This window comes from Typopeltis vanoorti, chromosome 5, assembly GCF_054136105.1.
Source record: "Typopeltis vanoorti isolate ZY-2024b chromosome 5, IOZ_Tvanoo_1.0, whole genome shotgun sequence".
Lineage (NCBI taxonomy): Eukaryota > Metazoa > Arthropoda > Arachnida > Uropygi > Thelyphonidae > Typopeltis > Typopeltis vanoorti.
This window is the reverse complement of record NC_143553.1, coordinates 169,380,312-169,405,922: the sequence shown is the minus strand read 5'-3', so window position 1 is coordinate 169,405,922 and position 25,611 is coordinate 169,380,312. Positions and strand designations below refer to the sequence as shown.

Sequence of the window (25,611 nt, the reverse complement as noted above, 5' to 3'; positions counted from 1 at the left end):
TTCATATATAAGCTGCATATGTGAAAGTATAGCATATAATAAAGAACTACCGTACATGTCAGCATATAAGATGACTCTCAAATACTACTGAAAACCCCTCAAAGTCATGAGTAGTCTTATATGGTGAGTATAAAAAGGAAAGCTTAATTTCTTGGATGAACATTTAGGTAGTTACAATACATCGTTATATAAGAAAATAGGCAGTGTTTTTAAACAAATCAGATTAATTTTTGGTACATAAATTTATTGAAAATATTACAATAGATGTAATTCTTAAAAAACAAATAATAATTATTAACCACAATTTTCATGTGAATTTTCTTCATCTCTTGAAAATAGTTATTCAGATTCATTGTTTAAATGATCGTCATATGCATCCCAGTTCAAATCCGATGAATTGATTTCGTTTTCATCGTCATCAGTGTCCCACAACATATCCCGTACTAATAAACTGTATTTCTTCATTATACCAGCTGGTCGCATGTTCCACACATTATTTATCCATAATTTCACACCATTTTCGTCCATCCATCCTTTTTCGTGAAAATGTACAAAAAAAAAAAAAATTTTTTTTTTTTAAATCAAGCTTCACACTTCCTGTGTTTTGTTGCTGGTTCCATGGTTTTAAATGATAACAATTTTAATAATCTAAAATTTAAAAAAAATGCAAAATTAATAATTAAAATTTGGCTAATCACTTTTAATAAGGGTAATTCGCGTAAATACCAAATCTATGCTTGCAAAAAAAAAAAAACCAGATACTATTATTATTATTACCCAAGACCCCATGGAGTCAAAGACTCAACTAGTAGGTCCTTTTATCAAACACACAGCTCATCTTACTGCGCTTTAAACACACTCAAATTCTCTGCAAACATCACACTCTCAGGCAAGGCAATCCAATCATTCACAACTCTGCATGAAAAAAACCTGCTTCTCACTCCCCTACTCACACCCTCCATATACAGCTTCCAGGAATGACCTCTGGTTCTCCCACTATTTTCTGTAGAACCTCTCCAGCATTGATCCTATTACAATCCCTTAATAACTTGTAAGTCTCTATCATATCTCCCCTCCTCCTCCTGTCCACCAGACTGCAAATTACATCTTCTCAATCTTTTCTTATACTCTACATTCCAGAGCTCAGAAACTACCTTAGTCAGTCGCCTCTGGACTCTCTAAAACATCTCATCATCCTTCCAAAACTAGGTGACCAAATTTGGGCACAATAGTCCATGTGTGGCCTAATCAAAGCCTTATACAACGGGACAAGAATCTCCCTACTTCTACACGTCAATGTCCTCCGTATCATTCCCAGAAGCCTTTGTGTTGTCTTCACAATTTTGGCTATGTGTCCCCTAAATTGCAGATCCTTATCCACTATCACCGCCAGATCTCTTATTTCCTCTACCTCCAAATTTATATCACCAAGCATAAATTCTGCATCCCATTTTTGTTTTCAAAATTTTAAAACCTTACATTTTGCAACAGTGAACTCACATCCCAATTCCCGTGCCTAATCACTCGATTTATTCAAGTCTTCTTGTAAGGCCACAACATCTTCTCTACTCTTCATGGTTTGTCCGAACTTTGCATCATCTACAAACAACTGAATATTTCCAACTAAATCTTCACCAATATCATTAATATACAAGTTAAACAGCAATGGCCCTAAAACAAACCTTGAGGCACACCACTAGTAACTTTCCTTTTCCTGGATATCGCTCCCCCATACACAACTTGTTGATACCTATTAGATAGCCAGTCTCGAATCCAATGCAGCAATCTAATATTCAACCCCCATCCACTCCAGTTTGACTATCAACTTATCATGCAGTAATCTATCAAAAGCCTTTGCAAAATCTAACTATATTACTGTGTATCCTTCTCCTCTGTCCATGGAAGCAGTCACCTTATTGTAATAAGTAAGTCAATCATTAAAACATGACCTCCCTTTAGCAAATCCATGCTGTCCATCAAAGATAATACCATTGTTGTCAACCCAATTCTGAATCCTAGTTCTCATAAGCTTCTCTAACAACTTAACTACAATCTGACACACATACAGGCCTATAGTTTGATGCTTGAGTTCTATCACCTCCTTTATGAAGTGGCAGAATCTTGCCCTCCTCCCACTCCTTAGGAACTTGATCGAGTGCAAGACTCATATTAAAAAAAATATGTCAAGGCCGGCATCAACTCCCTGGCACATTCCTACAGAATATGTGGTGATATATTATCAAGTCCCACAGCCTTATTTACATCTAGTTTGCTGAACTCCACATACACCTCTTGCTCCTTACAGTCAGTCTCTCTTCTCCATCATCAACTGCTCTCAATCTTCCCATGAAGTCACATTCACAAGATTGAAAGCTCTTTATGAACTGCTCATTAAGTATCTCCACCAGCTGTCTTTATACCATTTTCTCCAATCAATATCATCCTTCCATAATCATTCTTTCTTTTGCTGGCTACATATCGAAAGAACTCCTTAAGATTCTTTTTGGCTTCATTAGCTAACTACTGTTCATACCTCTCTTTAGCTACCCTCACTAACCAAGTCACCTATCTTGCCTGGTCTTTGTAGTCTTCATGGAATTGGTTATTTCCACTTCTCTTATGCTGCCTCCACAATGCCCTTTTTCTCTGTATCACATGCTTAATCTCTTTGTTCATCCATTTCACACCTAACTTATTTAACCTTCTCACCCTTGGAATACATTTAGACACTGGATCTACTAGATAGTTTTTGAAAATCCAAGCTGCATTGATCTATTTTCCAGCTAACTCCTCATTCCATGCTACACCTGCAAGCTGTCTCCTGAGCTCTTCATAATCACCCCCCCCCCCTTGTAGTTCAACATATACCCTTTTCTTACAGAGTTCCTCACACTGCTGGCAACCACAAAGGTAATCGCCTCATTGTCACTCTCACCAATTGGTGGGTGATTTGACACTTCATTTATAATTACATTCTCTGATGAGATGACCAAATCCAAGACCCTCAATCCTCGCGTGCCCTCTGTTACATACTGTCTGAGGTAGTTATTCCTCAAAAACTCAAGAAACTCATTTTCTTTACTTCCAGTTGCTATCTCATCATTCCAGTCTATATTGCCATAATTAAAATCGCCCATAATGATCACCCTTTTCTTATTTGCTTGACTAATTTGATTATACATTTCATTATCACCACCATCCACATTACCTGGTCTATAACAACATCCAACCAAGTATTTGATTCCATTCACCTCTATCTCACACCATACTGCCTCAAAACCACTGGCACTATTTTCCTCTTGCATCTCTACTTTGTATGGACATAACTCTTTCTCCATCATCAATAGCACTCCCCCCCCCCCTTTTTTTACCCTTCTATCCTCACGAAACACATCATATCCTTCCATCACTATTCCTGTCAGGATGTCATCCTCATCTAACCATGTCTCACTCATTCCAACAATTTTTGGGTGAACAGACGCAATTAATGCAACCATTTCATCTGCCTTGTTTCTTACACTTGTATATAAACACAACAGCTCATTCCTGGATCTACAGCTAGATACATAGATATAAAAATAATGGATAAAACAACAATATCTAACATTGCATTAATATAAGAAAGAAGAAATTTGGGGGAGGGGGGGTCATCTTATACGACTGACATAAATTTAAAATCTAAAAATAGCCCAAAATTTAGGCCTCGTCTTATACACCGGTCTTCCTATATGCCGACATATACAGTATTTAAAATTCCCTATATTAGACATTAAACTTAATAGCACTTTCCTTAATAATGCAGTCCACATGGATATCACATGTACAACAGATGTATAAAGATTACAAATAATAACCCTATCATACACTTGCTTTCATATTTAATCACTGGGTATAACTTATAACATACATTAAACCAGAGGATATAAGCTATACACAATCCATTCAAAATGTTATGACGACAATTAATTTATAATCAGCCATTGTACTCTGCCAGAAGGCACTCATACCGTGATGAAAACCAGCCTACATGATTGTGGAGGTGTGCAACACTGTTCGTTTAAAGTTGCTGATTAAAGGGGTATGTCATAAGTGGCATAATTATAGGGTAGTGGTTGCAAGGTGGCAGAATAGAAGAAACAGTACTTTCAATACATTGTTCACAGAGTTCTGTAGTTAACATAACCTAGCAGCTGCAGTTCTGCTCAGTATCCTTCCTCTGTGGTTCCAAGAGTAGAAGGATACTGGAAGAACAGCAGCCAAGGGCTAATGGCAGGCATTCATGCTTCACTGATGATCATGGTAAAGAAGATTGTCCCACCTTGTGCAAGTCTATAGACAAAACTGTGGACTACAGAATTTCAACTAGAAGATAAATGGCAAAATTTGCCAGATTTGAATCTTATGAAATATTAACATCTAAGATTATGTGGATCAAGAGATCAGGTGTTTGTATCCTCCACCCCAAACATATGAAGATCTATAAAAAGTAATCCTCTTGCAAAGTTCACACTAAAGAGTCTGACATACCATGTAGTGGCAGTTCTGGCAGCAAGAGAGGCAAGTCTTTGTGCTATTAGGATGGCAGCCATATTTTGACTGTACTGTGCATAAAGATATATGCTGCATATTTAATATGCTTAATTCTGAATATTAGGTTTAATAATTTTTTTTTAAAACTAAGTCCGCATATAGAAATGACACAAACATATGTATAGTATCATCAAGTGGACAGAGAGAGATACAGCATAGGGAGAGGAGTGCATATTGGAAGTAGTAGCGAATCCACTATGACATACCTTGCAAGAGAGCACCAACCGAGAAACTCCCAACTTTGACCTTCTTTGGTTGAAAATATCCCTTCCCCACTCAGTCAAATTCATTTGCTGTCTATTGCTCTCCTAATGCCACCAACCCCACTGAGCTCTTTAATTTCCTCTCCTTAAAAATTGATTTTCTCCAGTCCTGCTCTCCTAACAGTGAAATCATCCTCCTAGAAGATTTTAATGTCCACAACGACGGGCTTTCTTCCTTCAGTTATACAGATCTTACTGGCAGAGAAGCTGAAACATTTGCCATCACTAACGACCTTACACTCACATGCCAACCAGAATACATGAACCACTCCCCCAGTCACCCTAGATCTCTTCCTCATCAATGACCCAAGTACACAGTGAATGTAGTGAGCCCCCTGGGTAATTCTGACCACAATCTAGTGCTCATCTAAACAAAGATTGTCCCACCTTGTGCAAGTCCATAGACAAAACTGCTGACCAAATGCTTACACAGCCACTCCCATACAGTAGTTTGGCATTAAAACAGTACCAAGTGGGACAGCCTCTGTGACTTTATTCCTCCTTCCATGGTTAAACTATTTTTTCTGGTCTTCCAATCCAAACATATACACCAAATGTATCACCAAAGTAATGCTCACTGGCATGGACACACATTCCCTACTACACTTCGTGGAACTGGCATCCCCTAAACCCTAGTTCTCTAAAAATGTGAAAAGGTTGTACAAATTAAAACTCAAGCATACCACAACTGGCTTACATCAAGAACTCCATCCTCCTTCAATGCCTATACCCAAGCCCAAAGTAGATGCAAAAGAACTATCAGTACTTCCAAAACAGAATCTGAACTGGCAAAAAGCAGAAAACTTGCAGCCTGCCCAAATGGCAGCCATGCCTTTTGGTCTCTTGTCAAAGCAATTAGTCGTACCTTTTGCCAAACACTATTTCCAATCACTTTCATTCCCAGATGGCTCTATTGCATCATCACCCACAGAAAAAGCCAATCTCCTTCAGATTTTGCCTCCAATGCATGCATAACTGACAATGGTAAATACCCCCCCCCCAACCATTTCAGTTGCCCAACATACAATGCCCCCTATATCCTTTATTATTATTATTATTATTACGGGTATCTCCATGGAGTCAGTAGACTCATCGCGGGAGACCCAAACTAGCAAAACAATATCTGTCATATCTCTTCTTGAATTCATTTACAGACAAAGAGCTCACAACTAAGTCAGGCAATGAATTCCACTCATTCACCACCCTCCAGGCAAAAAACCTTGTTCTGACACCTTTGTTAACCACACTCTTCTTTAATTTCCAGAGATGACCTCTTGTTCTTCCATCACTATCACACAGCTGGAACATTTCCCCTGCATCAATCCTATAAAAACCTTTTAGTAATTTGAATGTTTCTATCATATCCCCTCTTCTTCACCTATCAACCAATCTCTGCAATCCACAAGCTCTCAATCTATCAATGTAGGGAGCATTTTTTATATCACTCACCAACTTGGTCACTCTTCTCTGAACCCTCTCCACTGCCTCCTCATCTCCAAGGAATCCAGGTGACCAGACCTGAGCACAGTAATCCAAATGTGGAAGTATCAATGCTTTATAAAGGGGAATAATAACCTCTTTATCTCTGGATGTCAATGTGTTCCTCAACAACCAAGTAATCCTATGTGCAATCTTGGACACCTTAGCAATGTGTCCTCTGAACTTCATCTCCCTATCTACCAATACCCCTAAGTCCCTAGCCTCATCAATCTCTTGGAGTACCTTTCCATCGATGTAGTACACAGCTGGTAATCTTTTAATCCCAAAATGCATGACTTTACACTTTTCCACATTGAACTGACATCCATTTTCTTTTGCCCATTTTACCAGCTTGTTTAAATCCTCCTGCAAACTTTCAACATCAGCTTGATTTTTTATTGCACTACACAACTTTGCATCATCAGCAAACAACTGAATATCTCCCTTTAAGCCGTTTCCTATATCATTTATATACAAATTAAACAACATTGGCCCAAGCACAGAGCCCTGAGGCACACCACTGGTCACCTGCCTCATTCTGGACTCGGCTCCTCCATACACCACCTTGTGGTATCTCTCCCTGAGCCATTCTCCTATCCATATCACCAATTTAATATCCATTCCCATCAGCTCCAATTTGCATAACAGTGTTCTATGGGGTATCCTGTCAAAAGCCTTAGCAAAATCCAGAAGTAGGTTTCTGATCTCTTTTGCCAGAAAGAGATCAGAAACCTGTTGTCTAAATTAGACACAAAAAAGTCTCCTTACCCCAATGGCATTCCTCCAATTGTCCTAAAGGTTTGTGCACCAAAAATGACTCCTATTCTATGCCACCTGTATATACTCTCTCTTATTCCAACGGTATCTATCCCACAGCCTGGAAACTGTGGGATAGATACCAGTATATTCAACCCATTTCCAAGAAGGGCAACAAATCACTGCCATCTAACTATTGTCCTATCTTACTCACCTCAGTTCTATCTAAAGTGATGGAGAAAACCAATTCCCAACTCTAACATCACCTTGAAGGCACCCAGCTATTAAACGACAGAATCCACCAGTATGGATTCTGTCACTGCTTATCAAAAGATCTACTCTCATTTCACCCATCTCTGGACAAATACCATTGAGGAATTTGGTGAATCTCAAGTGATTGCACTTGATATCTCCAAAGCTTTTGACCAGGTATGTAGCAAAGCCTTGCTAAGCAAACTCCCATCATTTAGACTGTCTCAGGACTTCTGCAGTTGGATTGCCAGCTTTCTGTCTGGATGCACACTGTGTGATGGTAGACAGTTCCTTATCCTCTCACCATCCAACTAATGCCAGAGTTCCACAAGGTTCTGTTCTCTCACCAACCTTTTTCCATCTATATATTAACAGACCTACCTCAGTTGACCTGCAACCCAATACAATTTTGCAGATGACATTGCACTCCTCCCTTTCATTTTATAAACCCTTACTCTACACAACTCACCTCAACCTACAGAACATCGCCCACCACTGCCCTCAATTCTGATCACCAAGCCATCCTCCAATAGGACTCAGATCATCATCATCATGCCTATCAAGGATTTAGGCCTAGAGTGGCCTGTTCCTGCCTTAGAAGTCATCATTGAATCTTTAAAGAGGACGTCCTGGTTTTCTTTTTCCTAATGGCTTGTTTGGTAACCTTTCTATTTTCATTCTTTGTTTATTTTGTAATCAAATAGAGTATAGTTTGCAGTTTTTTTTTTTTTTTAATAAACTTCATTTCAGCTGTTATTAATCTTTGTTTCTCTTTTTGTTTTATTGTCCAGATTTCACTTCCATACAATAGGACTGGTAGGGCAAATGTATTGTATACTTTTAGTCTGGTGTGTTTTTGAACTAGGTTTGGTTTAAATATAGAATTAATTACACATTATTTTTAAATATTTTGTAATTTTTAGGTTTATTATATCTTCTTCATTTTCATATGTAATCATACAACGTAGGTATAGTTCGCCCACTGTTTCCAGGTCCCTGCTTCGCGTCTTTCCAAGAATAGTCGATTCATGCTGAAGGGGAGAAAAAAATGAAGGACGTCCGAATTGGTCGCCAACATGAGAAATCACGTGCTTTATAGGTAAAATTTTCCAACCGTTATACAAGCAACATAGTTAACTACAACAATCATAAAAGAGAAGTTAATTTTCCGACCGGTAATAATAAGCAACTCATCCCACTATACGGACTGATTACCCTATTATCGGAATGGATTCTTCTTTTTCTGAGATGCGCAGAAGTGTCGAGGGACCTCAAATCAGTGGGCGAACTATAGTTAAATGAATTCACCTGTTCTAAAATCTTGTTATCTATTACTATTTTAGTCCGTGTGGTTAGCCTAGTGGCTATGCATTTCGCAACCAATGCCTGGGGAAGGAGTGTCCTAGGTTCGATTCCCGTCGTCAGCATGAGGAGCTTAAGGATCTTTCTCAAACACAGCCAAGTTAGCCGGTCTTGGGCGTGGACAGCAGGGTTTTGCTCCCCAGTTCATCTGGGGTTTTTCATCCCACAAGCAGGAAAACCGGCCCAGTGAACACACACAGACACAGTCATGAATATAGCCCTTAGGGGTACAGAGAGGAGTGGCGAACCGGCTGCATTAATATGCCAGTAACTCCTCATTGGGAGGAGACTCAACCCATCCTAGACAGATGAGAAGGATAGGATAACATAGGATTACTATTTTAGTTCTTACTGGATCTTGTCCTTTAAAGGCTATAGTTTTTGATTTTTCTGTTGATATTATCATTTCATAATCTTTAGTTATCTCATTTAGATTTAAAATAGCTTTCTGTAAGTTATCTTCAATATTTGTAATAGTTATTTGGTCATCGGCAAAAAGGAGTGTGTTTAAGTTCACAGTAAAAGAAAGTTTAATACCTTGATGGAAATTTTTATTCCATTTTATTATTATTTCTTCTTCTTCCCTTCAGGTATTAGGCCTAGTGGCCTGTTACGGAACTATCTTTAGCCCTTCTAAGCCGTACCCATCCCAAGGATGAGGAGGCTAGCCCTATACCTTTTGGTGTGTCCTATGTCTGTAGCTGCTTGTGTTCATGGTTTTACTAACATCAATTTCAATGTTAGTAAAACCCAGTTCTGTCTTATTTCTCACAAAAAAAAAGAATCATTTTTCCCCAGTATTATTTTTGACAACAATCAAATTTCCACATAAGATGAGATTTCTCTTCTTGGAATTACCCCAACATCAATCCTCTCCTGACATAAACACATCGCAAGCATTGCCTCCTCAGCTTCCAAAAAACTAGGATTTCTTTCACTCAAGGTGATATTTCACCTCTGAACAGCTATTAAGCTTATATAAATCATAAATCTTCCCAGTTATTGTTCTCACATTTGGAGTGGGGCTCCTAAAAGCTCCCTCAATTAGACTAATAAATGACCCATCTCTTACCAACTCACTCCTCCCACTTTCATACAGACGTTTGATTTTTGCAATTTGTTCATTCTATAAATATTGCCATGGCAAATGTTCATCTGAAATAGCATCAATAATTCCCCCTCACCTCAGTACTAGGCCCATTGGAACACATACAAATGCTGTCCAACATCCTTTCATAGTGCACCTCAAAACCCATAGAACAAGTTTCTTTTCCTCCTCTTCCATCTCTGCTACTGCTGTACTGTGGAACAGTCTTCCACCTGATGTATTTCCCAAGGAATACAATATACAGGCTTTTAAATCAAATGTAAACACGTTTCTCCTTTCCAACCCATTACCCATATACAGTACTAATGTACTATAGGTTGATCAACCAACCTCTCGTGTATTTAAAAAATGGACAAAGTCATCAATAGCCAATTTCACTACTTAGAGGCCTACGAATTAATCAGCAACCACCATTCACGATTCACAGCTGACTTTATAGCTTAAATTACCCACCACTGGACACATACCATGGAAAAGTTAGGAGAAACTTGAGCTCTCACCCTTGACATTTCCAAAGCTTTGAACCATGTGTGACATCAAGGACTACTAAATAAATTGCCATCAGTTGGTCCCCCTGCCACCCTCTGTAATTGGATAGCGAGCTTCCCCACTGGTCATTCTCAGGCGAGTCATGGTAGATTGCTCTCTCTCTGAGCTTCAATGTTGGAGTGCATGAAGGCTCTGTCCTATCGCCTACTCTCTTTCTCTTGTGAGTAGGTCCAGTACAGGACCTACTCACAAAACCACTAATCCCATCTAAAGTTTTGCAGATGATAGTACTCTCCATTCATCCCACTCATTTGACAAATCATGCAGTATTCTGACATCCCAGGCTACAAGATCATCTACAACTAGTGCCTTAAACACTACAACTAGTGTTTAAGGCACTAGTTGTAGTGTTTAAAACAGTCTTGCTTTTCTTGCACAAAAAACATCCCAGCTTGCCTACCCTTATCCTCAGTAACATACAAATCATCAGAAAAGATCAGTTTTCTTTGCTTGGATTAAATTTTACCTCCAGTCTTTCCTTGCATAAACACATCATATCAATAGCCTCCTTACCATCCAAGAAACTTGGCATTCACTTTTGTTCAGGAGCCTATTTTACACCCAACCAACTCTTCACTATATACAAATCTCAAATCTGTCCATGTTTAGAATACTGCTAGCATGCAACCAAATGGTTTGGGTTGGTGCACCTAAAACTTCCCTTAAAATCCTTGACATCATGCAGAGATGTGCAATTAGGCTCATAGATGATCCCTCTCTTACAGACTTGCCTCAATCTCTATCTCACATGTGCAGTGTTTAAGCTGTGTGTGTCTGTTGTACAGGTACATTCATGGTCACTGTTCAAACTCCAGTGAATTGGAAACCATCATTCCTCCACTTTCTGTTGCACCTGTTAACAGAAGAGCCACAGCACTCCATTACTGTGAAACTGAAAATACACCAAACCTGCTTCTATTAATCCTCTTTTATTCCATCTCTGTCCTCTGGAACAGCAAGGAGTATTCCCAAGAATACTCCTTGCTGTTCCAGAAGTTCGAGGATCTTCTCAAGAAGTTTTCCCAAACAACTACAATCTGTAACTCATCAAACTTCTCAGTCCTCATCTGCATCCCGCACATGGCACTGATGTGCCTAGGTCCCTTGACCTTGTGTATGGGATCAATATATATTATTAAAAAAAAAAAAAAAAAAAGCCAAAGAATCTGGAAGGTGGTGAAGAAACGTCTAAACAACTTGGGTTAGTACAAGAGAAGGATGATTTTAATTATGGCAGTATAGATTGGAATGAAAAGAACAGATAGCATTTAGGAATAAGTTCAAAAAATTTCTTGAGTTCTTGAGAGACAACTATCTTACGCAGTTTTATTTATTCGTATGGAGTTTTACTCCCTTTTTCTTCCCCATCCCTATTGGGGTGAGTCGAGCCCCCTCATGGGGGTTAAGTATTTATGGCTGTAGATCCGTGTGTGTGTGTGTGTTCACGGGACCGGTTTGCCTGCTTGCAGGATGAAAAACGCCAAATAAACTGGTGGAAAAAACCCTACTGCTGCGCCCAAGACCGGCTAACTTGGCTATGGCTGAGTAAGATCCTCAAATTCTTCACGTCTTCGACGGGAATCGAACCTGGGACACTCCTTTCCCAGTCATATGATTGCGAAGCGCACAGCCACTAGGCTAACCACGCAGACATCTTAGGCAGTTATGTAAAGGAAAGCACGAGGACTGAGAGGTTGGGATCCGATCGTTTCAGAGGTTGTGACTGTGAGTAGGGTTTTGTACTTCTCTCCAGTTGATGAGAGTGAGCATGAAGTGATCACATGGGCTGTGGCTAGCCATATGAAGACTTCTGTGAAGAAAGGATATATTTTCAAATTACAAGGCTGGTGATTATGAGAAGCTTGAGAGATATCTTGGAGCTATGGCATGGAATGAAAAGTCAAGTAGAAAAGAAATAAATGCTGCTTGGGAAATGACAAAGAGAAATTTAACAGCAATGTGTGAATGTATTCTGAAGGTCAAAAGGCTGAATAAGGTAGGTGTTAAATTGATGAATGAGGAAATTAAGCATGAAAGGAGAAGGAACTTTGGAGGCAGCATGAGATGAATAATGGTAATAATCAGTTGCAGGAAGAAAGTAGGCCAGGAGAGTGACTCTGCTGATAAGAATACAAAATGGTGATACAAAAAGAAATTATCAAATCAGGCAAAGGAAAACCCTAGGGAGTTTTCTTGATATGCAGCAAGCAGAATGTTGATTATGGCAAGATAATGTTAATGGATGAAAGTGGTAGATTGGTAACTTTTGCAGAGGACAGTTGAGTATTCAGTGAACAATTGTGAACAGTGTGAAATCAGAAGCTCAAGTGCAAAGAATGAAATGAGAGAAGACTTTCTGGTGAATGAGCAAGCGGTATATGAGGAGTTAAGTAAATAGTATGCCCACAGATACAAGATCCTTCGACACTTCTGCACATGTCAAAAGAAGGAGAATCCATTCCGATGATAGGGTAATCGATCTGTATTGTGGGATGAGTGTTTATTATTACACATCAGAAAATTATCATTGTAGTTCTTAAAGTGGTAACTATTTTGCTTGTATAACAGTTGGAAAATTTTATGTATAAAGTATGTGATTTCACGTGTTGGTGACCAATTCGTACATTGCCTTATTTCTTTCTCCCTTTCAACATGAATCGACTCTTCTTGCAGTCTGCCAACGATAACTCTCGCTTCTGTGGTGGGACTATAGATGTCAATGAGGCAATAGTACTTTATGACATCACCGTGTGACTTAAGGAAATGTTCCACGGAATTACTATCATCCTTGTGCTACTGCAAGACATTTATTAAACACATAAACCCAAGCTGATGCTAACTCCCTGGACCATTCCCTTACACATGGTGATATCTCATGAAATCCTATTGCCTTATATAAAGTTGTGGAAGGAAGGTAAAATTGTTCCACTTCACAAACATGGTGATATGGCTAAGGCTACAAATTATAGGCCAGATCTGTGTATCTGGAGTTGTATTGAAGAGGATAGTGAAAGCTAGGATACAAAAGTGGGTTGATAACAACAATACTTTCTGTGCTTGTCAGCATGAGTGTGTTAAAGGGAAGTCATGTTTTACCAACTTGCTTACGTATACTATAACAAGATGATCAATATATTGGACAAGGGAGATGCATATAGTGGTGTACTCAGATTTTGCAAAGGCTTATGATAACTACCACCCTGCAAGTTGGTAGACGAACTGGAGCAAATGGGATTGGATAATAGATTAGAGATTTGGATGAGGAACTAGCTCTCTCAGATCGGTATCAGCAAGTTGTGTATGGGGGGATACAGTAACCTGGAAGAGGAAATTTACTAGTGGTGTGCCACAGGGACCCATTTTGATACCATTGTACCAAACATTTAAATTGGTAAAGGTTTGCTTTGGGTTAAAATGGAAGAAATTTCTAATAGAATGGAGAACAGGGTAGAACAAGGGGACATTCCTGGATGCTGTATATGGGATTTGTGAGCTGAGGCATAAGGAGCAGGTTCTGTGCATGGAGTGGATTGCGAGTGGAATGTATTGCCTTGTAATGTGATGAATGCAAATACACTGAATAAGTTTAAAGCACAGTTTGATAGGCTTTGTGTGTAATAGTCTGCACTTTCCATGATGAGTTTTAACTCCATGGAGATCTGGTGGTAATAAATTCCAATTAATTTTTAAACACAGGGTCAATAATAATAATAAAATGTTGCAGTTTATTCTTTGTACAATTACAACCCCACCCCATCCCTCAGCTTCCTCTGGGATTTTTTCATCCATCCTGAAAAAAATAAAATAATAATAAAAAAAAAAAAAATTGGTTTATTATCTCTTCTTCTCACATTCAGTTTAAGCAACTATAATATCTGAGATTAGATCTGCTACACATTTCTGATTGCTAATGATGGCAAGTTATTCCTAATTATTATTATTATTCAGGCCTCCATGGAGTCAAAAGACTCATTGTGGGAGGTCCTTTCTAAGAAACACAAGTCTATCAAGCTCATCGAGGGAGGTCCCTCCTAGGAAACACAAAGTCTATCATACCACTCCTTAAATGCAGTGACCGTTCTCACTCTCACCACTCCATCAGGCAATGCATTCCATGGCTCAACCACCCTCCATGCAAAGAAACCACTCCTCACCCTCTTTCTCACAGTTTCCTTTCGTAACTTACAGGGATGGCCCCTTGTCATGACTCCTTCCCGTTGTTCAACCAAGCAAAAGAACTCCCCAGTGTCAACCCTATAACCACCTCTGAACAGTTTAAAAGTCTCAATCATATCACCTCTCCTTCTTCTATCCACCAAACTCTGCAGTCCACACTCCCTCAGCCGATCCTCATAACTAACATTGTACAGTCTCAACACCATCTTTGTTATCCGCCTTTGCACCCTTTCCAGTTAATTTATCCTCTTCAAATCCTGGGGACAAGATCTGAGAACAATAGTCTAAGTGTGGTCTGATCAGAGTCGTATACAACGGAATGATAACCCTTTTATCTCTGCAGGTCAGTGTCCTTCTCATTATTGCAGCAATCCTCTGTGTTACCTTCATTACCTTTGCAACATGTCCCCTAAATTTCAGGTTTCTATCAATCATCAAACCCAGATCTCTTCTCTCTCTTACTTCCTCCAGTTTAACTCCTCCAATAGAGTAGGCAGCATCCCATCGATGTGTCCCAAACCTCAAGACCTTACATTTTGCTGCATTAAACTACACCTCCATTCATTTGCCCATCATCTAGCTTATTCAAATCCTCTTACAGGGCTACCACATCTGCACTATTACTAATAACCCTTCCCAGCTTCGCATCATCTGCAAACAACCGAACATCCCCTTGCAATCCACGGACAATGTCATTGATATAAAGGTTAAACAATATAGGTCCCAGTACTGAGCCCTGTGGAACCCTACTTGTAACCTTCTGCCTCGTTGAATAGCCTCGTTTATAATATGATGCTACTATCTTTGCCCATCTACTCACTCTCTAATCTTTCTCAGAATTCTCATATCTTAGGTCTGCAGTCTTTGGTCAAGTAGTTTATTTCTAACATATTCCATATGTTAAAACTGGTTTGAATATTATCTTGTATATAGCTAACTTGGTGTTTTGATTATTTTCTTTCTTATTCCACATAAACTTAATCAGTTGACTTCCTACCACACACAACCACCTTTGCTCATTCTGTTATTCTTTTCCAAACTGATGGGCTTCTTTTACTAAAAATTGTGCTTAATTTGAAATGTTTTACTCATTCTATAGATTCTCTGTTCAATATGCAGTTAATGTTTTCAATGTTTCTACACTGTTTTCATTGTCTTGTTATTGGATTTTCATACAAAATTTATTACAGCAGTTATTCAATTTAGTCAGGAAATCCTGATGACCTCTACTAGATTTATTTATAAGTATAACTATTATCTGCATAAATAGCTGAAATTATCATCTCCAATTTTGATAGCAGAATTAATACCACTTATGTTCATAATGTGGTCCATATAGATGAAAAACAGTGAAGATTATGTTCACTCATCTCACAAATGATTTAACATCAAACCATCTTCCTGTGTCTCCTTCAATTCTAACTGCTGACTTACTACTCAAATAATGACTATTGCTTGACACAATGTCCTATTTACATCATATAATATAAATGCAGCATTTTTAACAGCTATTCTTTTGGAACCCTGTCATATATAATTTTTCAGCAACTACAAAACTTAAATATAGTTATATTCCCATGATTTCTCAATTATTTGGAAAACTAAAAAGTAAAAATCTGATCACAACCACCTCTATTTGGCCTGAACCCAACTTGTTCTCCAAGCTTCACTTACCATACTGTATGCCCACAGTTGCGATATCCTTCGACATTTCTGTGCATGTCAAAAGAAGGAGAATCCATTCCGATATTAGGGTAATCAACGTGTTTATTATTGTACATCAGAAAATTAGCTTTTCTTTTATGAAACTAGTCTTAAAGTAGTAACTATTTTGCTTGTACAACAGTTGGAAAATTTTACGTATAAAGCACATGATTGTGTGTGTGTTGTGACCAAATCGTACATCCTTTCTTTCTTTCTCCCCTTCAGCATAAATTGACTCTTCTTGGCAAGATGCCAAACTAGAGTCTCGGATCTGTGGTTGGACAGTATCTGAGCATTTTTGATTGAACACTGTTGTAATTGGAGAATTAAGTAGTAGGGAAGATGGATGCTGCAGACTAGAGAAAAAGAGCAGAGGGCCCTCCTGCAATGAGTCCTCAGAGATGTCATAATAAGAAATCACCTACTTCAGTTGCCTTTCCACATTTCAGGTTTAAGTTTTAATTGTTTTTCTACCTCAAAAACTGATATGTATTCCTAACTGCATTGCTCTTGAATATTTTCTTCCACTGCACTGTCACTGTTTGTTTCATTTAGCAGTCTTTCAAAGTAATTATTGCAGACATCTAGAATATATTCATTTTCAGTTTTCACGTCACCTTTATCATCCGATTCCTTTTTGAATACTTTCCTTGATTTCTAAGGTTTTGCAATAGCCACCAGAATGCCACTTTCGTCATTTATTTTCTATGTTCTATGCAAAGTCTGCTCATGACTTGTTTAGCCAGTTCCACACATTGCTTGCTTTCTTACATTCTTCTCTGTATTCTCTCAGTTCACATGCTGATTTACTTTCCAGGAACTTTCAATATACTTTCTCCTTCTCCTTGATTCACATTGGCTTCACCAAGTACGCCACAGAGTTCTGATTTTTCTATCCATGCAAACAAATGTTGATTCTGGCTGAATCAACATTTTCTTCACAATCTGTCACTTAATCTCCAAGGTTTGGTTGTTTTCATATACTTTTTTTTTTTCTTTGAATAATATTTGTGTATTTTGAGTCTACAGTTCACCTCTGAAAGCTGCTGAACTTTTACATTTTAAAACTTTCTTACAATCTTTTCTTTCTTTTCAATACAATATTCAATTTTATGCTGCGTAAAACTAAATGGTGATCCCTTCCATTTCCGGATTTCAAATTGTCTACACGATCGTGTCCTGAAGTAACATGAAAATATCAATATCAACAATAACACAGTCAACGAGACTTATTTCTTGCACGTTCTCTCCACATGATTTTGTACACATCTTTATGTTAACAATAACTAGTACACATCCTGAACATAAATTCATTAGATGCTTACCATTATTAGCTTTGCTCCTTTCACCAAATTTTCCTAAAACATTTCAAAGTCTGGTAATTATTTCCTACTCTCAGCTGTTCAGATATCCAACAAAGACCAACTTTTCATTCTTCTTTGTGTCAAATGTTTTCTCTAATTATCATTAACACCAGACCTCCATGGAGCCAAAAGATCACAGGAGCAAACGCTGTTACGCTAAGCCCATCAAACAGTGCTTTACACCTATCTAACTTACTAGTCTATCATCCAGTCTCATCTGATTCAGTTTAGTGAATCAGATGGGACTGGAATTTTTGGTCGATCTCTTGTGTATTCCTCCTTACAAATTTAATTAAAACTGAAAACAAAATATTTTATTTATCATTATTTTGTATTGTTTTTAATTCGCTTTAAGTGTATTGCTATTGTTTATTTATTTTTCGTTAAAATTGTCAAATCAGTAATTTTTTTATAAGTCCGGGTAAATGAATTAATTTGGATCAGTGGAAGTCGAACAGCGAGCCGAGTGAATACGATTATAAGCAAAATGTAAAAACTCGATTGTAGCTTAAATATTCCAAAGCACATTACATTGATTGTACATGGCAGCATTAGAGAGATTGTTATTGAAACTTGTATGTATGAAAAAGGCTTGCAGGTTCTCATACATACAAGTTTCAATAACAATCTCCAAAGTCAGTCAAGAAAGAGTTCTAAACTTTCTGATGGCCAGCAACTTACAATCAAAAGAAAGTGGAGAAGAACAAAAGGCATGCCGAACTTGAAACTTAAGCTGAAAGACTCAAACCGATTCTTTGGTGGTTGCCAAACTTCATGCGAGGTCTCAGAGGAGGCCTAATAAAAAGGGGACTGAAGCAAGCAGAAGGGATCCCGGTTCCAGAATTGCTGTCAGAGAGACTGCCCCAATCCACATTGTTTAAGAGAGGAGTTTCCCACTTCCAGAAAGGAGCTTCTCTGAGATGTTGCTAGAGAGAGAGAGAGAGACTACTTCTAGGCTGCAGACAAGGTTTCAAATTGCCGAAAGGAAGAGTTCCAATTGCCAGAGAAAAGTTTCCAGGCCAGGTTAATGTCAGACATTCACTAGTGTGTTGCATTTTCATTACAATTTGATGAATCAAACGACTTCACTTCACTGATACTGCTCAGTTAATGGTATTTATTCACATGGTATTTCGAGATTATTCAAGTAAAGAAGAACTTTTGAAAATTATACCATTATTGGTTAGGACTAGGGGAGAAGACATTTTTTTGGCATTTGATGAATTTGTGAAACAACACAAACTTCTGCTTTTTAAACTTGTGTCTAATACTACTGATGGTGCTCCTGCAATGATAGGTAATAAATCAGGCTTCATTTCATTATGTAAAAACGATGACAAATATCCAGATTTTTTAACGTACCACTGTACTATTCACCAACAAGTACTGTGTAGTAAAAAAACACAAAGGATGTTTTGGATATTACATTTAAAATTGTAAATTTTGTTCGAGGAAAAACCCTGCAACAGTGGTTATTTAAATTACAGGCAGATGATGATAGGGAACTTCTGTTGTACAATAATGTTCGCTGGCTCAGCAGAAGTCAATTTTTAGAAAGATTTCTTGTATTAATTAATGACATAAAAAATTTTCTTGATAAAAAAGGAGTATTTATCCACAATTGAGTGATAAAAGATGGTTGTTACACTTATCATTTTTAGTAGATTCTGTACGAAATTAAGCAATTTAAATTTAAAAGGTAGAGATAAAAATTTAATTGACATGTTAAGTTCAATAAAAACTTTCCAACAATACTTATTTTTATTAAAGAAAAATATAAATGACCATGAATTTAGACAACATCCATATTTATTAAAATTTTCTGAACAAAATCAAGAAATGCTTCGCTATGATTTAAAAGAATTGATTCATAAAATAGAATTAGTAAGGGAAGAAATAAATTCAAGATTTAAAGATTTTAATAAAACTGAAATGATTGTATCTTTTATCAATAATCCATTTCAAGAAAACTTTAACATCACAGAAATTTCAAATAAAATTAGTGGGATGTTTGATATAAATCAAGCTGAAGTAGAACTTGAGATAAACATTCAGAATAGTTTACATTTAAAATCAATAAACAATGAAGTCATTTGGAAGTATGCACATGAAAAATTCCCAATATTAACTGATATTGCATGAAAAATTCTGTCGTGTTTTGGATCGACATATTTGTCAGAATCCGCTTTTTCAAATATGACAGTCATCAAAAATCAGTTAAGAAACCAAATTACAAATGATCATTTGGATGATTGTCTGCGATTGGCCACTTCTTCATATCAACTTGACTATGAAAATATTGCGAGGTCCAAACAATGCCAAATTTCACATTAATTTTTTTTTTTTTTTTTTTTTAAATCAACCAGCATTTCCTGTAACTTGTGAGTTTGTAATCAATTTGTTGTTTTTTCTAACTTTGGTTTCCCATAACAGAGGAATAAATATTTTATTCCAATATATATATATATTTTGTTGTATTAAAATAATTAAAAGTGATAAATAAATTTTTAAATACACAAATAAAGTTTTTAGTTCTGTATTTTTTTTTTAGTTGTTTATTTGTGCGTAATCAGATATCAGGTTGGGGAAACGTGATCTATATAAGAGAATAGATTTCCGAATAACTTTTTATAGAAAAGCAACTCGTGTAGTGAAAAAAGGTTGAACACCATGTTATAGGTATTCCTTTTCCCTGTTCTCTATTGCCTGAATATAAAATTTTGTATTTGTTTCTCAGACAAATCTCCCATTTTTCTTTTGTTAAGACCTGTTATGTCAATTTAGTATTTATCCAATTCTTCAGTTATTCCATTGATGCTTCTTTAGTGTATGATGCCAATCTTGAGTTCTGTTGATATTGAGTTGGATTTGTTCCAGTAGTTAACTTTTCATTGTCCACCCTATTTTCCCAAAGAAAACAAGGGAGCCTTATTTAACCAGGCAATATGTAGTTGAATATGTAGTTCTGTCTAATAGGTATGCTTATATGTTGGTTAGACATACTTCTAATTTTTTTTTAGGAAATGATAAAATTATTAATTATAAAAACTTTAATAACTATATATTTCAGCAATGTTGCACTGCCATCTTCAGGGATCACATGAGGTCTAAGATATTAAAGATACCTTAGACCTCATCCAAAGCAAATTTCCTCCCGATATCTCAGCTTTATTTCAGTTCACCATGAACTAAGGCTATTTTGTGTGGCAATGAAAATTCTACAAACAGATAGAGGGGACAGAAATGAGTTTCCAATCTCTCCTCTGGCCAACTTCTTTATGGAGACCTTTGAAAAAAAAAAAAAAAAGCCTTAAACTCTTCCCCATATAAACCCACCAATTTGCTACGCTATGTGGATGATGTGTTTGCCATTTGGCTGCATGGCCTGGATACATTCCACGTCTCAACATACTTAAACACCCCAGGATCCAGTTTACCTTGGAAAAGGAAAACAGTCTCTCTTTCTTAGACACTCGGATTACAAGCCGGCCTGATGGATTTCTGTTTACAGAAAACCTACACATACAGGTAGATACATTCTCCAGCAGTCATGCCACTCCCCTCCCAACAATATGGGATTATATAAAAACTCTATATAACAGGGCAAAATTAATCAGTTCAGATAACAATGCCCTAATTATTGAACATGACCATATCCTTAACACATTCTTAGCCAATGGCTACAACCCCCCCAAAATACAAAAAATATTAAAATCAATTAACCACAACCACCCTCTTCCCTTCATAACAGAGATTACTCTAAATCTATCCCCATTCCATATATCTGGGGTACATCTGAAAAACTAACAAAAATCCTAAGAAAATTGGCCTCACTAGTTACAAACCGCCGAAGAAATTGGCATCTCTTATCTGCTTCATGAAAGACCAGCTGCTTCCCCTAGACCTACCTGGAGTATACCAGGTGCCTTGCAGTTGCAACCTGTCCTACTATGGCCAAACAGGCAGGAGAGCCAATATCAGGTTATCCAAGCTCAAGGACTACATCCAGTTCCACAATACTGCCACTCAGGATTTGTTGACCATGCATTAGATACTCAACGCAGAATACACTGGGAGAAGGCCACGTTATTACACCGCACCAAGTACCAAAGATTATTCCTTGAATCAGCCTCAGCACTGAAAAACTTCCCAAACCTCAACAAATTTGGGTGCATGAGACTACCAATTTGGGAAGCTTACATTCAAAGATCAGACCAATAGCCAAGACAACCCAATTTAACCTGCTAAGGGGCATCTTTTAGGACTAACTGTTGACTTCTACATTAAGTTACACATCAATCTGTATGCAGTTTCCATTTATATATTATAGATAGAATTTTTAAATGTAATATTTGATATATATATATATATATATTAAAATATTTGATAATGGATATATATTGATGATACTTGATCTAATTGATATAAATATTTGATATATATATATATATATATATATATATATATTAAAATATTTGATAATGGATATATATTGATGATACTTGATCTAACGGTTGCTTAAAGATTAAAGCTAGATAACCGGGGGAAAAAATCTCATCTCCACAGCCTTTTAAGGTGTGTAAAGAATCACAGCTGCCAAAACAAAAACGAGTGAAGTAGAGACCCTGGTTGAAATCTGTCTACAATGTGTTGCCTAGTAAAGAGATGAACGATGAAATCTTTGCAATGAGAGAGATACTGTTAGTCTCTTTACTTGCCTCACAGCAAAATGATTAAGTCAGATATAGGGTAGTATTTCATTTCTAAGTTTTATCAGTAATCCATAGAATATTTTGCCATCCTCATAATACTCTCCAGCATCCTTTCCAATCATGTCACATTTTTTTAATCCAGTTCAGTTTTATCCATACTCAGGATTGCCACACATCCTGTATATAGAGGTTTGTGTTTGTCTTTTAAAAGCCGCCTTGGTTAGTCAAGTGGTTAGCATATCTGCTTTCCAGCCAAAAGGCTGCAAGTTCGAAGCCTGCATGGGCATGAATGTTTGCGATTGTCTGTGAAAATATTAGTGGTGATGATGGGCAGAAGATAGTGTTGCAGTTGGTGGATTGAGTGGTGGATACAGAGTTGTAGAGTGGGTGCCCTCCCTCGATGAGTCTTTGGACTCCCTGTAGGTGTCACATAAGCTTCATTAGGATACGTAGTTGTCCCATATTTGAAAAGCTTAGTTACCGAGTATAAAAGCCTTAGTACATTAAATTAAGAGCAAAAAAGGTGACCATACCAAAGATTCTGTTTATTGCTTTGGTATACATGTACACTAGGTAAGGCTCTAGGTGTTGATATTTTAATTCTATATACTTTATTATACTGTATACTTATTAACATCTGACCTCCATGGGCTCAAAGGACATGTCACAAGAGGTCTATACTCTCATGCAATTTATTACAATGTGGTTTACAAATAACAGATTATTGCTGTTCATTCATATTACGTTTTTATTCATAATAGTAATTGTCCTTTAAACTAGTAATTATGCCAAAACACATTAATCCTTAAAACAATACAGATGTCAAATACAAGAATAAATTATTATTTTACGGCATCTCCATGGAGTCCGGTAACTCATCATGGGAGACCTAAATCAACCATCACACACACACAAATCCTATTATACCTCTCTTTGAATCCATTCACTGTTAGGGAACTCACAACCAGTTCTGGCAATCCATTTCCACTCACCAGTCTCCACGCAAAAAATTTGGTCTGCACACTCCTACTAACCATACTCTTACACAACATCCTCGGATGGCTCCTAGTTCTTTATTTATATTGAAAAATTTCCCTTGCATCAATTTTATAAAACCCCTTTAATATGTTAAGTTTCTATCATGCCCCCTCTTTTCCACCTATCAACTAAACTTTGTAACCCACAAACCTTCAGCCTATCCTCGTAGGGAGTATTCCACAGAACCTGTCACCATCTTGGTCACTTGAATTCTTTCGTCCACCTCCTAGTCCCCAAGAAATCCAGCTGACCAAATCTGTGCACAGTAGTCAAGATATGGCAAAATCATAGCATTATAAAGAGGGATAATAACTTCCCCACCTTTACATGTTAGCGTGTTTTTCAGCATCTAAGTAATCCTTGAACTATTCTACCAACTTTTACAACATGCCCTCTGAACTTTAACTCTTTGTCCACCATTATCTAAGTCCCTAGCCTCATCAACTTCCTGCAAACCAATGCCATCAATACAATACACCATATGCAATCTTTTCAACCTTACATTTTGCAACATTAAATTGACAATCATTATCCTTTGTCCACAGTGCCAATTTATTTAAATCATCCTGCAGGTTATCCACATCACCTTTATCAACTATTGCTCTTCCCAGTTTTGCATCATCAGTAAGCAACTGAATATCCCCTCTTAAATCTTTCCCTATGTCACTGATAAATTAAATAGTACTGGCCCTAGGACCAAACCCTGAGGTACTCCACTAGTGACCATTATTTTCCTAGACTCCACTCCCCATTCATGCTACTAGCCTCATATCCATTCCCATCCTCTTCTGTTTTTGTAATAGTTTTCCATGTGGTATTTTATCAAATGCATTGGCAAAGTTGCCATGGTGTAGCCATTACCTGTATCAAATTCTGCTGTCACTTTATTACAAAATGTGTATTACTAAGATAAGACCTACCCTTTACAAAACCATGCTGCCCACTATAGAGTATCACATCCCTATCACCCACTGTTGCATTTTACCTTTCGCCAACTTTTCCAATACTTTAACAACTACTCCTGATATATTAATTGGTCTGTAGTTCTTTGTCTTGGAGCTACCTTTATGAAATGGTACTATCTTACCCCTCTTTTCCACTTCCTTGGAACCCTGCCAGTGCTGAGCCATTCACATATCTCACTTTGTCTCACTTTGACCAAATATTCTTTCCATACAGCATACTGACGTATGTCCTAAGGATACGATTTCCTCTTTACCTGAAAACTTCGAGTCCCCTAGCTTTCTCTTGAAGTAAATCTTATTTATAAATTTTTTAAATATTAAACTACACAATTTAAGGTATTCTTTCTAATCATTATTATACACAATAATGCATTTTTTTTTTTATTAATCCTATGCCAGAATTAACATTTAAGTGATTATAGTCCATTTAAAGGCATATAATTCATAAATAAGAATGGTAGGATCTCAATCCCCTCCACACACCCATAACTAAACGCAAAGTGAAGCCTCAAATATGAACCTTCACCCCCAGCAAAACATATTACCCATCAGAACTATATGCAAATTGCATGGGCATACTTGTCAAGTATAACATTCATAGAAACCAAGCGGGAAAAAATTTTCCAAGAGTTGAACACCAAATCAAATATTTGGAAGTAATTCAAAAGATTCCCTCTAAACAAAATATTACAAAAGCCTTTTATTTTATGCTAGCTTTTATTACACCGCTTTTCATACACAACATAGGGATAAATCATTAACCTTTGACGACGTTTTCCAAAGATGATATCTCCACCATATCGAGGAAATTGAATCTTCAGATCCTCTCTAACACGAAATTAAATGTTTCAAGTAGGCAACCTGGCGTGCAAATATTGTAGTCCAGCCAGCAATTTAGGGAAAAAAAAAAAAAAAAAAAAAATCGATAAGTACATTCATCATAATTTTATTTTAAATTGAAATTTTCGTCTCCTATTAATGGATTTTAAAAATTTTAATTTTTTTAAATATTTAAAAGCATTTTTAAAAAATGGAGGAGTAGAATCCAGGAGAAAGTCGGTAATAGTGGTGTTTGGACCACTATGTGCTTGGACCACTACTGTTAAATTTTTACAAAAATTATATAGGACACATTCGGGTGTTTGCTGATGATGCAAAATTGGGTAGGGTAACAGTTAAGGCGATGTGGAGAGCTTGCAGGATTATTTAAATAGGCTGTGACGGTGGGCCAAAGAGATAACGAGTGGCGGTTTAATGTGGAAAAGGGTCAAGTTATGCATTTTGAGAAGAAAG

The 25,611-nt window shown here is 37.2% G+C and overlaps 1 protein-coding gene across 1 annotated transcript in view; it reads right to left on the bottom strand.

Moving 5' to 3' along the window:
• The window catches only part of Muted (biogenesis of lysosome-related organelles complex 1 subunit 5), a 110,443-nt gene extending 85,234 nt beyond the window's left edge, over window positions 1-25,209 (bottom strand). The window contains exon 1 of the mRNA XM_090392916.1: window positions 25,081-25,209. Coding sequence (XP_090249042.1) covers window positions 25,081-25,117 — 37 coding nt within the window. The 5' untranslated portion in view covers window positions 25,118-25,209. The remainder of the gene's footprint in view (window positions 1-25,080) is intronic.
• Window positions 25,210-25,611: the final 402 nt, after the last annotated feature.